Raw genomic sequence first — 16739 nt, forward strand, 5'->3', positions numbered from 1 at the left:
ACGTGTTTAGCATAATATTATTCAGCAGGTTTCATTGGACTTTATGATGCAAAATAATTGAATTCTGTAGGGTTTTGCAAACTGTTTGGCCAAAGCTGGAGATTTAGCAGCAGGTTGATTGAGTGCTCAGATCGCTTTTACACACGACAACAGTTCTTATAAACCAGGACCAGGCTGAAGGTCCTCTCCAGCCCGTGAGAAATCTGAAGCGACTGTGTGCTGGCCCTCCTCAGGTGGTGTCGGGGAACGTGAACACGTACGACATGGTTCTCAAGGACCTGGGCCCCCCCATCATCGCGCGCTACGTTCGCTTCTACCCCATGGCGGACCGGGTGATGAGCGTGTGTCTGCGAGTCGAGCTGTACGGCTGTGAGTGGACAGGTCAGCAAGCAAGCCCAGACACACCTCTCCTGTTGCTGTGATACATTACAGTGCCATACAGTACAGTGTTATACAGTGTGATACATTACAGTGCGATACAGTATAATACAATACGATACAGTGCAATACAGTACAGTACCATACAGTGCAATACAGTACAGTGCGATACAGGGACTGTGGATTTGATTTTAAAATCTCGGTTACTCCTTTACAGGGGAAATGGTCTTTCCCACACTATTTATTTCCATCATCCTGTTTTTCCTGTTGGTATTTCATCCTGTTGACTTGTCTGGTTCTGTTGCAGATGGACTGAAAGCCTACACTTCTCCAATCAGCCACGTTATGAATCTTCCAGGTGGCCCTGTATACCTGAACGACTCGACCTACGATGGAAACGTAGATGCTGGGTAAGGCACTGGGTCTCTGCACTGGAGACTCTGAAGATGAGTGCACCCTTTATGGTTCTGTCTGTCTGTTTGTCTGTTGTCTGTCTTGGATTGTCACTGTTATAGAAACCAGTTTTGGGGGAAAGAAATGAAGAAGAAATGTCCCACCTAGTCATTGTGCCTTGAGAGTAAAAGGATAACATTTGGGATACCTCTGCACTGAGGTGGATGTCTTGCCTAGATCTATATTGGGTTAACGGTCAAAATAAATATTTTGTATCCATGTGTTTATAGTAAGAGGAGCCATTAACAAAGGATCAATTACAAGGGATGTTTACATATGGCAGTGTTTGGAGCTGGTTGCATGTTATACTTAGATAAATGGCTAACATTTTCAGGTACCACTCACTACTCTTGTCTCCCTCCCTCACCCCCTCCTTTCTCTCCCATCCTGCTCCCCCCCTCCATCCCTCCTTATCCTCCTCTTTCTCCCTCCCTCTCTCCTATATCCTCTTCCCCCTACTCTCTCTGACCCCCATCTCTCCTCCATCCTCCCCTCTCTACCTGTGCTCTCTTCCCCAGGCTGCAGTATGGAGGGCTGGGGCAGCTGTCCGATGGGGTGCTGGGGCTGGATGATTTCACAGAGGCCCGAGAGCTGAGAGTCTGGCCTGGCTATGACTATGTGGGGTGGAACCGGGAGGCGGCAGGTGTGGGCTTCGTGGAGATGGAGTTTGAGTTCCAGGGGAGGCGCACCTTTCAAAGCATGCAGGTCAGAGCACAGCATTCAGGATGGGAGAAAGAACGTGATACTGCCATTTTAATAGCATACGTTCACAACATCTCAATACTGATGGTGTTTTTTATTCATTCATTTTTCTTGGTGACGCAGAACTTTTGGCCGTAGCTGTGCATTTTCCCCATCGCCAAATTCCATTGAGTCTAATAAAGCCATGTGCTTTTATCCTCGTGATACTCCGCAATATCTGTGGCTCTGTGCCGACTGGCTGTTCCTCTCAGGTTCACTGCAATAACCGGTACCAGGAGGCGGTGAAGATCTTCCGCAGCGTGTCGTGCCTCTTCAAGCCGGACCTGCTGAGGCAGTGGGAGCCGGAGCCGGTCAGCATGGAAGTGGAGGCGGATGTGCGGGACCCCAGCGCTCGCACCGTGCCCGTGCCCCTGCATGGGAGGAGCGGGCAGATGGTGCGCTGCAAATTCTACTTCTCTGACAGCTGGCTGCTCATCAGCGAGATCTCCTTCATCACAGGTACAGGGTCAACTGCCATCTGTGTGCGTGCGTGCGTGCGTGTGTGCGTCTGCACATAGCGTGCTGTGTTCATTCTGCTTGCAGTAGTATAGTGGACTTTAGAATAGTAAATCTACACTTCATGGCACAATGTAAAGTCCTCATAAACACCTCCAGACACAGCTGAGACACAGCTACAGTATGTTTGTACCTGTTTTACATTTATCAAGTTTAAACACCTCAAGTCTTTTTTTTTTTTTTTTGTCTGCGCATGTATTTGCTTCTACTAAAGACTACCAATCGCCCTTGTTTTCATTTCAAACCCGAGGAGAGCCTCGAAGGAGATCGCTTCTCAAACGGAAGAGTGGAGTATTGGAAAGCTGTGTGGCTTGTATGTGGCTCTTGAGCCTCCCGGTGGCAGCCCTGCTGTGAACACACACGTGTGGGTGTGTCTGACTGGTCTAAAACGCTGCCCCCCGTTTTGTCTTTCTGCCTCAGACATTGGAGGGGAGACCTCGTCTGTGAAGGAGACCCCCAATCCAGCCCCTGCTGCTCCCAGTGTGATTCCAGGCACCAGCCCCAAAGTGGAGGCCCCGATCCCAAGCCCTGCCCCCAACATCACCGCCAACCGCACAACTCTGGGAGGTGAGTTCAGATGAACTGCCTCTTAAAACTCCCAGTCTCTGTATAAACAAATACACATCCAACATTCATCGCGCTGCTTCAAGAGGCACTTAAACGCCTCTTGATTTCGCTGCGTTTTTTTTTTTTTTAATTGTTATGCAATGTGCATTGTTCAGAATCTTTTTTTTTTTCTCCTGCAGTTGTAATTGAATGTGCTTCGATCCTGATTCTAAAACAATTCACAAGTATTTCTTTTTATTTGAACTCCCAATCCCTCCAGGACAAGGCAGGCTGTCAGGCATGGGCGACATGACTCTCAACAGCACAATGGAAGGTAAGCTGGTAAACCTGGTTAGTTTGCATCAGGTTGGTGAGGGAAAGACCGCCCCCTACTGACTCGCCAAAATAACTTAATTTCAGAATGTTTTAAATGACGTAAGTTACCTACAGTTTTCAAGCAGCAATGCTATTACTTGCAGGCAAAGACTTGATGTACTCTTGACCTTTGACATACTATGGCATATTGTGGTCATGTGATGTGGTCTCCAGATGATAAATACCAAACCTTTAAGACACTAACAATAATAAAAATCCTTCTAAAAAAAAAATGTGACAGTGACCTTGAACTTGACCTCTGACCTAACAGGGCTGTCTTGTGACTTATTTAATTCCAGATGATAAACAACACCAACTTTTACAGCATTGCTTTCAAACTCACTTCACGTCTGTATTGTTTGGTTCTCTCAAGTCACCTTTGATTAGGGGTGTCCAAAATAAAATTAAAAAAATAGTTTTGTTGCCATTATTTTTTACTACTCGCCATATCTCAGAAACCGTTGGCGATGCTTCACGGATGCTTCAAAAATTTTTCTTATCCTTTTTTACTTTACTTTGCAAACATTATAGTTCTCTTTTATTGTTTTCCTGCTCAGAAGAAGACTGGGCGATGCTCACCCCAAAGGCGGGACTTCCCGTTGCCAAGGACGACAACAGCCACACTTCCATCCTGGTTGGCTGCCTGGTAGCCATCATCCTGCTGCTTTTGATTGTCATCGTCATCATTCTGTGGAGACAGTACTGGAAGAAGATACTGGGCAAGGTGTGTAGAGGAGAGATGTGGACACACCTGTTGATTTTGAAACCCTGTTGGTTTCACACAGCCCCCCCCCATCTTGGATAGGCTTACCTGAAATAGCAGGGTAGGACTTGACCAGTAATGCATCACAATTTGCTCTCCTATTTTAAATTAGGTTTGCCAGATGTTTGGAACCCCTCTCCAACAGCGATGAGAGCGAAACCCTCATTTAAGCCAGTGCTTCCCTGTGTTCAGCGAAACATTTTCAACACCTGTAATCGTTCACCAACTGCAGTTACCAGAATAAAAAAAATGTCGGTCTTGACAGCGACTGTAATCAAGGCAGAATCTCATTTTACATTACAGGGCTGTATCTATGCACAACAAAACACCCGGTGCAGGCAAACGACTGCTTACGTGTACACGCAAAACTGTGTTGTTTGAGCTAAAAGTTTGCCTGGAATTGGCCTGATACAATACAGGAAGCAACTGAACACTGGAAGTCAAAATACATTCATCAGTTTCTTCAGCCTGAAATAGCGCTCGGGCTGTTCTCATGATTACATCACTGTTGATGTCACACAGGCGCAGAGGCGGATCTCGGATGATGACTTGCGGGTCCACCTTTCGGTTCCAAACGACACCGTGGTCATCAACAATACCCAGAATCCCCTGAGCGCTGCCCGCTACGCCAACCAATACGAGCGTATCCAGTCGTGCGAGGGGGAGCAGGGATCGTCGTTTGGGGCCGAGTACCAGGAGCCCAGCGCTCTGCTGCGCATGAGGCCAGAGTCTGTGCTCACCACTGACAGCTCAGGTAAGAGAAAGGAACCACACGCTGACGTGTGCCCACAGCCTAATCCGGTTGGAAATGTAAGATGCAGTCTTGGATTTTTTATCTGGTTCGGTCTCGGATGCTAAGGATGGTTCCACCTGGTTAGCGTTTGGATGGGGGACCTCCGTGGAAGACCAGGGGCTGCGGCTGTGTTGGCAAACTAATTCTGAAAATTAAAAATGATCTTTTCCCCTTTTTTTTTTTCCCAGGTCTCAACACTCAGTTGGTTTTCTCAGTTGGTACTGCAAGGTTTAATAAAGGGGTGAGACTGTCACATTATAAAACCTGTTGCAGTAAATTTACAGAACTGCTCGCAATGCACTGCAGTGTCCTTAGCACAGTGTTGAGCTGGTCAAACCCCATTCTCCAAGGACAGAAACCAGCACGCTGTGTGCCAAGTTACTGCAAGTTTCTCAGCTTCTTTATCTCACTTGCACTTTTAAAACGTGTACAAGCTTGAGTTTAATTCCTATCACTACTGCTGCTGCTTACTGCTTACCATTGAACTATCCCCTAAACGTATAAACTGATCACTTTACTGCAGTTAGAGTCAGCCTTATATACTGTGGTGTTCAACTCTATCACAACACCCCATTGCTTCTGTAGTTTTGATTTGTTGTGCAGATGAAATCAAACCACAGGGACTGAATTGTCAAAATAATGTAATTTTAATTGATGGCTTTAATTGGCCACGAATGGTAAAATGCTTGACTTTTTAGGTGTTTAATACCTAATGTAAAGTATAAAGTGGGCCAAGGTTTTCACACAAGTGCCTATTGTTTCTATAGCTCTGATTACTAAGCCAAAATTGAAATTCTCTTACCCAGTGATTTTCATGCAGGTAGGTATATAAAGGCTATAAATGACAAGGTGTTGTAATACATTTGCCCGCTACTGTAGGCAAACGTGCAAGCCTTGAGACGGCCCTGCCTTTGTGCCCTGGAAGCTCCTGTCTGCGTGTTTTCACCCCACATCGCCTAACCTCCTTCAGGTTAGACATAAAACCGAGGTCCTATTGGAAGTGACTGTGCAGCAGCAGCTGTCGTTAATGCATAGTTCACCCCCTGTTCTCTGGATAAAATCTTTTCTAAGTGACTAATTAATAACAATAAGTTATATCGTAAGGTGCTGATGGGATAGGAATCCACATGTCTGTTAAATGTTTTTGTAGTAGTGTCTGTTTAGAAGTTATTGTAACATGTTTGCGTGTTTTACATGTGTGTGCCATCTGTGTTAACTGCATGTAGTTTTGGGTATGGCAAGTTTAAGAAATGTGATCATAATAGCAGAGCAGTGAGTTTCAATTTGTTTAAAGATATCTTGCATAATTACAGTCTTGCCATCAGCATGACGTTCTACAATACAAAGTTAATTATTGCTGACTTTAAAATAGATATGAAATAATATATCAATAATAATGCTGCTGGTATTATTAACAGGTCAAAAAGCAGTTTTAAATAAGACAATTTATTTGCCAAGCACCTCTTATTAAATGGAGACTATTTGTAACAAGAGGTGATAACATTGATTTTAAAGTGACTCTGATGTACAGCTGCGGCCAAAAGTTTGGCATCACCTAGAAGTTTAGAATTGAGACATTTAATTTAAAAAAAATAAAATATACGAACACAATTTAGATATTTTATTTAACAAATCGAATAAACTACAAAATTGTAAACAGTCTACCGGAAACCATAATAGTGGTACAGTATTTCATGTCATTTTTGATCAGTTTTTGTTAAATATATAGGGGAAAACTACAAAGCAGTGTGTAATTGAATATGCTAACGTAACATTATTCACCAGGTTTCATTCAACCTTGATTTAGTTCCATAGGACGAGGCTGCAAAACCTCTTGGCCGTAGCTGTACCCACTTGTTTCCCTGTCGTGTGGTTTCATTCCTCTGTTGTAAAGCGGCAGACGGAAATGGCCAAACAGCTGTCTAGCCATGTCATGTTAACGTGTATGCGGATTGTGTCCATAACCACCTCCCTGTGTGCATCGAGGGTCCCCTCCCCTGCCCTCCCCTTCCCGCTCTGTGTGCATGCCTGTCTGTTCTCATTCCCTGGTTTGTCTACTCCTCTCCCACAGCTCTGCTGTTAAACAACCCAGCCTATCACCTCTTACTGTCCGCAAACTCACCTCAGCCCCCAGCAGGCAAACCGGGAGGGCAGGCCAAGCCAATCAACACTGACGGTAAGGCTGCCGATACAGAGGGGGCAGTGGCGGACTGGGGGTGCAGCTCACGACATTTCAGCTCAGCAGAGGGTAATTTTATTCTTTAGGCGCAGAGAGTGTGCAATGATATTCAAATCAGAATATGATCGGTATCATGCTGTGCAGATTAGCATGAGGTACGTATTGTGCTAATAATATTGTTCATATTATGCAGCTTCCGATGTGTAACACAATATGCGGTTAGCGTTATCTATCCCGTCAGCAGCATATGATGTGATGCATATCGCGCTATGCAGCTTACAATATACGCATCGCGATGTGCATCTCACAGTATCATACATATGCAGGTCATTATTTCTTTAGAAGGCTGTAAATTCATGTATTCACCATTGAAGAACCATTTGTTGGGCTGCAACAAAATCAAAGTACCTGTGAGGATTTGTCACGATTTGTAAATGCAGGTGTAGCTCCCCTGTGCTTCACCTGTCTATAAAAGCCATGTGACTCTATTGCCTCTCATCGACTTCCTTCTGCAGAATAATTCTTCGCCTCCTTTCAGCTTCCTTACTTCCACCACGAATGAGAGAAACTGACCTGCCAACTTTTCTGATCTGTATCGATGACTTTGCTACTTATGAATACCTAACCAATGCTTCCCTTCCTTTCCTCCGTTTTTGCTTCCTTACAGTATTTTCTTGCTGTGTTGGTTTCACGCTGCACTTTCAGGCTTCAATGTTTTGTACAGACAAATTTAAAAAAAGGTACGATATACAGAAATTCATACTGAGTAAATGAAGTTTGTTTGGGAGGATTTAAAATATAGTGCAGTGCGTGTGTCCTGGATCAAAGAGACAATGAAAAAGCACTTTATTAACACTTTTGGTCAGAAAGTTTAAGCTGTTTCAAATGGGATAAAAAGTCTAGTTTGCTAAACTAGAACCAAACAGCTGTCCATCTATTAAAATTCTTTTTTTTGTTGTTTTGTTTTCTCCACTCAAAAAATATCAATAAATGCTTTGACATTATGCCCCTGGTTTGTGTTACTGTGTCACTTCATGTACGCTAGGACTGTTTGGGACAATTCAGGCTTTTCAACCACATATTGCACTGCATTCTGGTGTGTTTTGGGTACTTTTCAAAGCAGGACTACACTGGCCAGAATGCACTAGGGTGTGAGTTGAAAAGTGTCCCAATCTTTTTTCTAGTGTACATGGAATCATAGAGTAACACTACCCTGGTTGTCCTAATGCACCTCCTATTCCAATACACTGCTCTCTGTCAGCTCCTGTTGTGCTATGGCTTGATTTTTGCCTTTTCTAATCTGGTGTATCTGTGTTTTGCAGTCTATGGCTCTGGCTACATGGAACCAAAACTGTTGAAGGTCCCGCCCCCTTACGGGTTCCCCAGCGGAGCCCCGCCCCCTTGCATGTCCCCCTGCTCCTCAAACAGTGTCCCTCATTACGCAGAGGCTGACATCATCAACCTGCAGGGCGTCACCGGCAACAACACCTACGCTGTTCCCGCGGTAACCGTGGACGCGCTGGCCGGCAAGGACATTGGGGTGGGAGAGTTTCCACGGGAACACCTCGCCTTCAAGGAGAAACTTGGAGAGGGGCAGTTCGGAGAGGCAAGTGCTACACTAACTCTGACCATACGATTAGTGTAGAGGATTAAAGCAACATATATTGATTTGGATTTTTATAATTCTGGTTAAGCCTTTTTTTTTTAACTGAAAACAGTGGAACTAAATACCCATTTTCCTAGCATAATTTTATCAATAATAAACGCTGTCATAATACCACGCCTCTCTGTGGTGTTGCTGTGCAGGTGCACCTGTGTGAGATCGACAGCCCGCAAGACCTGGTCAGCTTGGAGTTTCCCTTTAATATCCGCAAAGGGCGCCCTCTGCTGGTGGCTGTCAAGATACTGCGTTCTGATGCCACCAAGAATGCCAGGTATGTTGAGACACGCGTGCTTCGTTGATTATACAACCTTTAATGGGATACTTCTTCAACTCTCCCGTACCAACAAAAACACAAGCGTAATGCTAGGATCAAGCAAGACACGCAAGTGTGTCAATGCTAATTTAAATCAGTGCAAGGTTAAGTGATGCAAGGCTAGGGAATAGAGTGAAGCAGGGGGTGCAGAGATAACACGAGGAATTCGAATTCTGAGTTTAGAAGCAAATTAGTGCATGGATGATGAGAGTTTAACTGGAGTGGAGCCGACTCTTATATTTGCCTTGCAGGGTACTTTCTATAAAATGTAGTTAATTGGCTTGCTCGAACTTTACTTGACAAGCCGTGTAGATTGATATACATCAGTTAGACAGTCCGGTCTCTGTCCATAGGAATGATTTCCTGAAGGAGGTGAAGATCCTGTCCCGGCTGAAGGACCCCAATATCATCAGGCTGCTGGGTGTGTGTGTGCGGGACGACCCGCTGTGCATGATCACAGAGTACATGGAGAGCGGCGACCTCAACCAGTTCCTGAGCCAGTGCCAGCTCCAGGACAAAGCCAGCAGCGCCAGCGGCATGCCGACTATGAGGTGAGTGCGCTCCCTCTGTCTCTCTCTGCAATACACCACTCACCCTCCCCTCAGGTAATCATTGTCTGCTGTCAGCTCACCGCAGTCCCTAAAGAAGTAGAGACAAACTGCATCCATCATAGAGCGAAGATGGAATTTGATCCTGTATTAACAGTATAGCAATATATATATATGGAATGGAAAGGGTCTGTGTGTGATGTCAGTAAACATGGAGAAGTTTGCTGTTCTGCATCCCTACAAAACTGAACTTCTCTCCTTCTCCCCCTCCTCGCCCCCTCTTTCCCGCAGTTATACGGCTCTGATCTCCATGACATCCCAGATCGCCTCTGGGATGAAGTACCTGGCCTCCCTGAACTTTGTTCATCGAGATCTGGCCACTCGGAATTGCCTGGTGGGCGAGGGCGACACCATTAAGATCGCCGACTTTGGGATGAGCCACAACCTCTACACCAGCGACTACTATCGCATCCTGGGCCGCGCCGTGCTGCCTATACGCTGGATGGCCTGGGAGTGCATCCTCATGGTAACTACTCTACAAGTCAAGGCTTTTATAAAAGATTTAGTTTTCCACCACTTTTTAGCACGAGCACCGTTAAGACTCCATCTTACTGCTGTAATAGCAAGGCACGACTTCTTTCATTTTTGTATTGTGATCTCGCCTTCTGTAATTACATCTCTTAGATTGCTTTTAATACTACAGACTGGGGTTTTTAACCTTCATGTCTAATTAGGGGGGTGTTTTAAAGAGATATTCTTTCCTATCAGCAAAGGCATTTTGTAAGGTTAAAAGAAGGCTGACTAATGCTTTTAAAGTCAATTTCCTTACTTCATAAAGCCACTAGCAACTTGTCACCTAGCCCCTTTTTTTAAAACACTGCTAACCAAAGCTCAAATCGATTCCCTTACCTCTTATTATCTATCCATTTTCCATACAGCTTCAGCAGAAGCGGCGGAAGATTTAGGATCAAAGCTTTGACAACTTTTGCACAGTACTAACTCTTAGTTGGTTGACCAATTGAAAGCTATGTCTTGGTTACTTTTAGTTTTTTTTTTGTCTTTGCAATAAACACCCGGTTTAACTATATTAACGGTATTTGCAGGAGTGAATGTTCCCGGCTTGCTTCTTAAGACCTCTTTCTCCTTGCTGCATGGATGAGAGTCTCTTTGCTCTGCTCTTCCCCAGGGGAAGTTCACAACAGCGAGTGACGTGTGGGCGTTCGGTGTGACGCTGTGGGAGATGCTGGTTCTGTGTAAGGAGCAGCCCTACAACTGGCTGACCGACGAGCAGGTGATAGAAAACGCCGGGGAGTTCTTCAGAGACCAGGGCAAGCAGGTAACGATCGCGCACCTTCACACCAAAAGTGAAGTTACTTCTCATTTACTGGCCTGTGTAACGCTAACATAGACATGAGCACTAGCTAAATTCAAGAGGGAAGCATTTATACAGCTGTGGACAAAGGGTTTGCATCACCCTGTCGAATTAATCATTTTTGCTTCATAAAGTCGAGTAAGAACCTGCTGAATAATGTTTCGGAATGTTTTCGCTTTGTAGTTTTCCGTATACTTACGAGAAACCAATAATTGAAAAATGTGACAAATCTAGATTGTACTACTATTCCGGTGGCTTCCGGTAGACTTTTGCAAAATCATTTTGTAGTTTCTTTGATTACATGGTAAATAAAAGCAGGGTACAGCTGTACAAATTAAAATGATAAAAGATTGCAGCAATGCCTTTCACATGGCTTTCTGTATTGTGACATAATAGCTGATAGACTTCAGCAAACCAGGGTTGTTAAATAAAGTGCAACCAGCTTCTGAGTACTGAAGGATTGCCTTTTCTTTGACAAACCGACGACAACTGGCATTTTTCAAGTTTGGAGCTTTTTGCAAATAAAAGTAGCAATTTATTAGTCTACAAAATTCATAAACTGCATACTTAGCAGCTAGGCTAAACAGAGTGGCATTTTTTCAGTTCAGCATACATAGGGAATTGTCTTTTGCATTGCGCACTGTACACCAGTGGAACTCAATCCTGGCCTTCCAAGATTAAGTCCAGTTCCGGGTTTTACTCCAAGCAACTTCTAAAATAGTTCACTGAACCTGAGGTTGGAATAAAGACCAGGACTGGAATAGATCTCGAGGGTGAGCAAGCATGTATTTGTTTTTTAGTAGTCTTTAGGCCATCATCTAACTTGTTTGTGCAGTAATATCCAGAGCTTGTTGATTCTGGTGACTGATCATTTCCTCTTCCCTCCAGATATACCTGCCCCGGCCGGAGATCTGCCCCCAGGGCTTGTTTGACCTGATGCTGCGCTGCTGGAGTCGGGACTTCAAGGACCGCCCCTCGTTTGTGCAGATTCAGCGCTTCCTCCTGGAGGAGGCCATGAACATGGTGTAAGCAGGGAGCTGGGGCCCGGGGCTCTGCAGGCTGGCCTGGGGTCCTGGGAGTCCCTCCATTTCCCCTTTTTAATCCGATCTAGAGGTGGCAGGGTGCTCTCTCTGCAACAGACTGGCGCTGGTGGTGGTGGGGCATTTTCAACTGGATCTTCAATTCCTTCTGCGTCTTCGAGTGTTGCAAACCTTGATGCAGGTTTAAATCGGATGGGCTTCACAAAGCAGCGCCTTTGGTGACTTTTTTATCTACAAGTTTGAGGACTTTCTAACCCTTGATATGGGCTTTTTGTAATTCAGCTGAACTAAAAACAGACCTTCAGTGTGTGATCATGATGGTCAGTCATAGTAAAAGCAAGGCATTTTAACCGTGTAAAGGGCAGATTGAAATTAGCTTTTTTGCAATTTATAATTCTTAATTCCTTGAGGTGTTACCCCCCAAAGGTTTTAAAATACAGGGTGTTTTCAGATCACACGGAATACCTCTTGCACAGAGCAGTTCAATCTGGTCAGGTTGGGTGGTGTACTAGCTCGAGAAGGGTAAGCAGTCCCTTATATAGAAATCTAGTGGAAGGAAAATGTGGATTAAGATGCATTGCTTGGACACTTTGTTGTGCGGGTGGCAGAGAAAGCAAAAATCAGTAAAGCGGATAGTTTTTTTTAGGGAGAGATCCTCCCAGCCTTATGTACGTACTGCCTGGACACACACTGGAAAACGGACACTGGATGCTGTAAGAGGTAAGCGTCGCTGCATCGCTAAAGCAAGCCCAGATTTCATTCTGCTTTGATTGATTTCTTTTTTTTTTTTTTTTTTTAGGGTGCAAAAGTAGCTAGCCGGATTTATTAGTTCGACTCAGAGTTTAAACACTGGATTTCTAAACGGTTCGGTTTATTCACGTCAGCAGTAGACAAAACAGCGACCGCATTTTATTGTTGGCTTCTGCTGGAAATCTGATTCAGCTTCTGCTTGTCTGACCAGGATGCAAACCCATTCAGCTCTGGGTCTCATTTCTCGGAAGGCAATCACTCTCTCTAGGTCTGTTTTTAACGATCTAAATGATAGAGGATCTAAATACCGTCATAGTCTAACTCTAATCAGAGTTGTATTTCTTACCCTTAAAGGCCTCTACCTATCGGGCGCGAATGTATCGACAAGCGAATGTGTCGACACATCTCACCACAAAACAAAGAAAATGAAGCACGAGCCGCAAGTAGGATTGGTGTCTATTTTTTCGATTTTGTTGCGCGGCTGCTAGGGAACTGACCACTGAGAAACAGCTTCTCTAGCGCGCCTTCAGTAAACAGTGGCGGGAGAAAATATCATTCTTGCAAAATCAACTTTCTTGCAAGTTCCAAGAAGTTCCAGTATTTGGGTACAGTAGCAGCCAAAGAGTGTGGATGTGTTGTGTCTCCTGATTTCAGAAACCGCTGTCAAAGAACAGATTTAATAAGGATCATTTATAAAATGTGTTTTATACATTTTTGCACTCCTGTATATTTACGCTACCATCAATATTTTCTGAAGCAGACCACTGAACAGAACGTCCTGAAATCAGTTACTTCCTGTGCTGTAGGTGGCTGGCCAGACCATTGGAGTGAGATTGACAGACAGCACAGGAAGTGATGACGTACCACCCAGCAACAGCAGTATTTACATAGAGATGTATTTGAAATATCTGAATATCCCATATTGTAGGGGAACACAACAAGAAGTATAAGTTGGCGTTCCTTTTAAAGAGGTTGAAATGTAGCTGGAGGTAATGAGATTTAAGGAAATGTCCTCTGAAGCCCTGATTGTAACACTGCTTTATCTGCATCGTTTTAGTACAAAACTAAAAATAGGCGTTTTATTAGTGTATTTTTTACAATGACAAAAAGAGTAAGTTTAAGGTTTTCTGTCTTCGCGTGAATTCTAGGTGTTGTGTTACATGTGGTTGTATCTCTACTGCTGTTTTTTGATACACTGTCATCTGTAGCAAACATTTTCTAAAATAATAATGTGTACATATTTGAGGGAAAAAAGATTTTTACACTAATATATGGAGTCCTTTTTTGAGGTTTATTTTTTTTTGTTTTGTTTTTAGTTTTTTTCTCCTATGTAAGTCTGTCGACTGCTTGCTTTATTTTTAATGTTTAATAAAATAACTTCTAATAACTTGTTACCGCTTGTTTTATTCACACTATCGGCTGCTTTTCAAAGTGAAAACACTAAGGTAACCAAAACTGATAGAATACAATTAAGTAATGCAAAAATGTCAGTACCCAATTATTGTATTTCCTCAATTCTAATGTTGGTATCAAGACCACTAGAGGGCAGCAGGTTCTTCTAAACTGCAACCCCCTGTAGGTAGCAATCAATGAGAATATTCTGTCTATTTCCAAACTTGCTAGCTGCTACAGGTAAAGATGAAGGGCCCTATTAAAGAACTAGAACAGGGCAATTTTAACTGTATAAAACTAGCAAGCAATTGCTAATAACCAGCTCCTTGCTGCAAGTTATTTGCTAATTTTTCTACCGTTTTAAAATTGTTTTATTCCTTTCGGCCCTTAGCATCATACATGAAGGCACAACGTAATATTAAAACAATGACCCCATTGTCACGAGGTTATAGAGGAGGCATCCGTAGGTAAATAAATGCTTATCCAATCTTATGAAACTTGTCTGGGACCTTTAGCACATTACTGAGCGTGCCTGTTTATTGTTCTGCCTCGGGGGGGGGGGGGAATGAAATATAGAAGACAGAGCATTAGTGAAAGGCCCATATGTGGTCAAGTCTTGTACGGTTAGGGTTACCGTACGATTCCGTGCACATTAGGACAGTTCAGGTTTTTCAACCCGCACTCGCATTCTGCTAAGTGTAGTCCTGCTATGAAAGGTAGCGGAGACAGGCGACACATACAGGAATGCATTGCAGTGTGAGCTGGAAAACCCGAACTGGCCCTCACTGTTCTAGTGTACATGGAGTCATGCGAGAACCCCTTGACTGATTACATGTACAACTAAACAGTGAATTGTCAAATTGGGAGATAACAGTGCACTGTAAGAGAATGCAGGAGTCCGTTCACCCATACACAGGGGTACAATACTAATAAAAAATACCTCTGACACAATAAAACTGTGCGATGCCATCATGTTAAGCTAACATAGGAGGCTGTGTGGTTCAGGTGTTAAAGAAACGGGCTTGTAACCAGGAGGTCCCCACTCGCTTCACCTCCTTGTGCTGCGTCTCTGGGGGGAGACGTTGTTGTAAGTGACTCTGCAGCTGATGCACAGTTCACACACCCCAGTCTTGTAAAGCGCTTTGTGATCGTGGTCCACTATGAAAGGCGCTATATAAAAGGTAGTTGTTGTTGGTATTCTGGGGAGTTTTTCTGTGCATTAGGTATACCAGTAAACTGAGTTCTCTGCTTCTCCGGCAGGAAACAGAAAGTGGTTTGTGGAGCTGTCGTACACCAACTAGAGACAAAACCGGGCCTTTCCTGTGATTCTAATCAAAAGCTGTGTGTGTTTGCATCATCAGCGTCATCCACTGTGTAGATTATACCACAGTCACCCAGGTCGTAAACCCCCTTTCTTGCTTGAACTCATAGCAGTACCTCCTTCAGATCAGGGCTTCTCAATCCTGGTCCTCTTTGTCGTCTGGTTTTCATTCCAACTGAGCTCTCAGTTCCTTAACTAAATAGTTAATTAAACTAATAATTAGCTTAAATAGGCTTTTTTTTATTGTTCTCAGCTCCTAAAAGGTTGCAGATTTCAAGTCACTTGTAACATTTTATAGCTGAGCTGAAATCGCTAACTGTTTAAGAGCAGAAAACAATTTAAAAGGCCTGATTAAGCTAATTATTAGTTCAATTAAGGGTTTTGTTAATTGAGAGCTCGTTTGGGATGAGACACAGGGGGTCCCCCCGAGGACCAGGATTGAGAAGCTCTGCTTTAGATCATTTTCTGATATGTTTTCCGAAGCCTGGACTATATCTCACAAGGCATTATATAGCTAACATTTCCTCCTTGTTCGTATGCATGCATTGCACTCTGTTTATGCATCTGTGTCAAATTTTACAATCTTTGCTCTAGATCAAAATGTACTAAAAACATCCTGTAACGCTGTGTAAGGCTGTACAAGTGCAAACAGTCACTTCTGTAGCCTCCTGCTTTTGTTAACCATACCAGTGTTCTGCCATCTCTGAAAGTGGATGGGAATTATACTTTTCAGACACAACTGATGTGTTAAATGGGCAGTAATACAAAATCATCTGTAATTAGACAAATTTGAATAAGAGTTTGTATGTAATTACTCATTTTAAGGGTTTTTAAATTAACTAACAGCCAGTATGTAAGTAAAAGGGCTGCTTAATTGATGATCAATTAAGCCTACTTATTTGCATGTCTGTTGATTTATTTATTAACATGTCACATTTCAGTACACAAATAAAATGTCAAATCATATAATCATATTTGTTTAAGGAAATTTATATTTTAGTAGCATACGGTACCTTCAGATTTAGGACTACACCACTGTACTGTATGTATCTCTTAGTAAGAACATGTATTTCCCTGCCTCTATATATATAATGATGTAGGAGGGTGGGTGGTCCAGTGGTTACCAGGAGGTTCCATGTTCAATCCCAGCCACTGAGTCCCTGTGTGTGACCCTGAGCAAGTCACTGAACCTCCTTGTGCTCCGTCCTTCAGATGAAATGTAAAACCGAGGCCCTATTGGAAGTGACTCTGCAGCAGCAGCTGTGATGCATAGTTCATCTCCTAGTGTCTAGATACCAATTATGACATAATAATAATAATAATAATAACAACCACTATAGCAGCCTAGAAAACCACAAGAATGAAAGGATAAAGATATGACATCTACAAAAACAGAATTACCCTGGGCCCTCATATTCTCATCAGTGTAATAATAATAATAGGAAACATTTGAATATTATAATGCATTACACAACGTGCATTGCTTACAAAGCGATTGGGTTTCAAAACGTGGAAATGTTCTCATTGCCTCATGCCATTAATGTAACACAGAACCGTTCCATTGTCTCTGCATTGACACTGATGTGCACATAAAAG

At 43.4% G+C, this 16739-nt stretch overlaps 1 protein-coding gene across 4 annotated transcripts in view; it reads left to right on the forward strand.

The window, feature by feature from the left end:
• LOC121304346 (discoidin domain-containing receptor 2-like) overlaps positions 1 to 14380 on the forward strand; it is a 42499-nt gene extending 28119 nt beyond the window's left edge. For 3 of the 4 annotated variants that reach the window (XM_041235434.1, XM_041235433.1, XM_041235435.1), the window contains 15 exons: positions 234 to 381; positions 686 to 788; positions 1350 to 1536; positions 1785 to 2031; positions 2509 to 2655; positions 2915 to 2968; positions 3567 to 3733; positions 4295 to 4526; positions 6637 to 6741; positions 8067 to 8350; positions 8551 to 8678; positions 9074 to 9271; positions 9560 to 9794; positions 10455 to 10604; positions 11529 to 14380. In XM_041235434.1, coding sequence (XP_041091368.1) covers positions 234 to 381; positions 686 to 788; positions 1350 to 1536; positions 1785 to 2031; positions 2509 to 2655; positions 2915 to 2968; positions 3567 to 3733; positions 4295 to 4526; positions 6637 to 6741; positions 8067 to 8350; positions 8551 to 8678; positions 9074 to 9271; positions 9560 to 9794; positions 10455 to 10604; positions 11529 to 11669 — 2526 coding nt within the window. In that variant the 3' untranslated portion in view covers positions 11670 to 14380. The remainder of the gene's footprint in view (positions 1 to 233; positions 382 to 685; positions 789 to 1349; positions 1537 to 1784; positions 2032 to 2508; positions 2656 to 2914; positions 2969 to 3566; positions 3734 to 4294; positions 4527 to 6636; positions 6742 to 8066; positions 8351 to 8550; positions 8679 to 9073; positions 9272 to 9559; positions 9795 to 10454; positions 10605 to 11528) is intronic. The other variant, XM_041235436.1, reaches the window with a different exon arrangement.
• The last annotated feature ends 2359 nt before the right edge of the window (positions 14381 to 16739 follow it).

Source organism: Polyodon spathula, chromosome 37, assembly GCF_017654505.1.
Source record: "Polyodon spathula isolate WHYD16114869_AA chromosome 37, ASM1765450v1, whole genome shotgun sequence".
Classification (NCBI taxonomy): Eukaryota; Metazoa; Chordata; class Actinopteri; order Acipenseriformes; family Polyodontidae; genus Polyodon; species Polyodon spathula.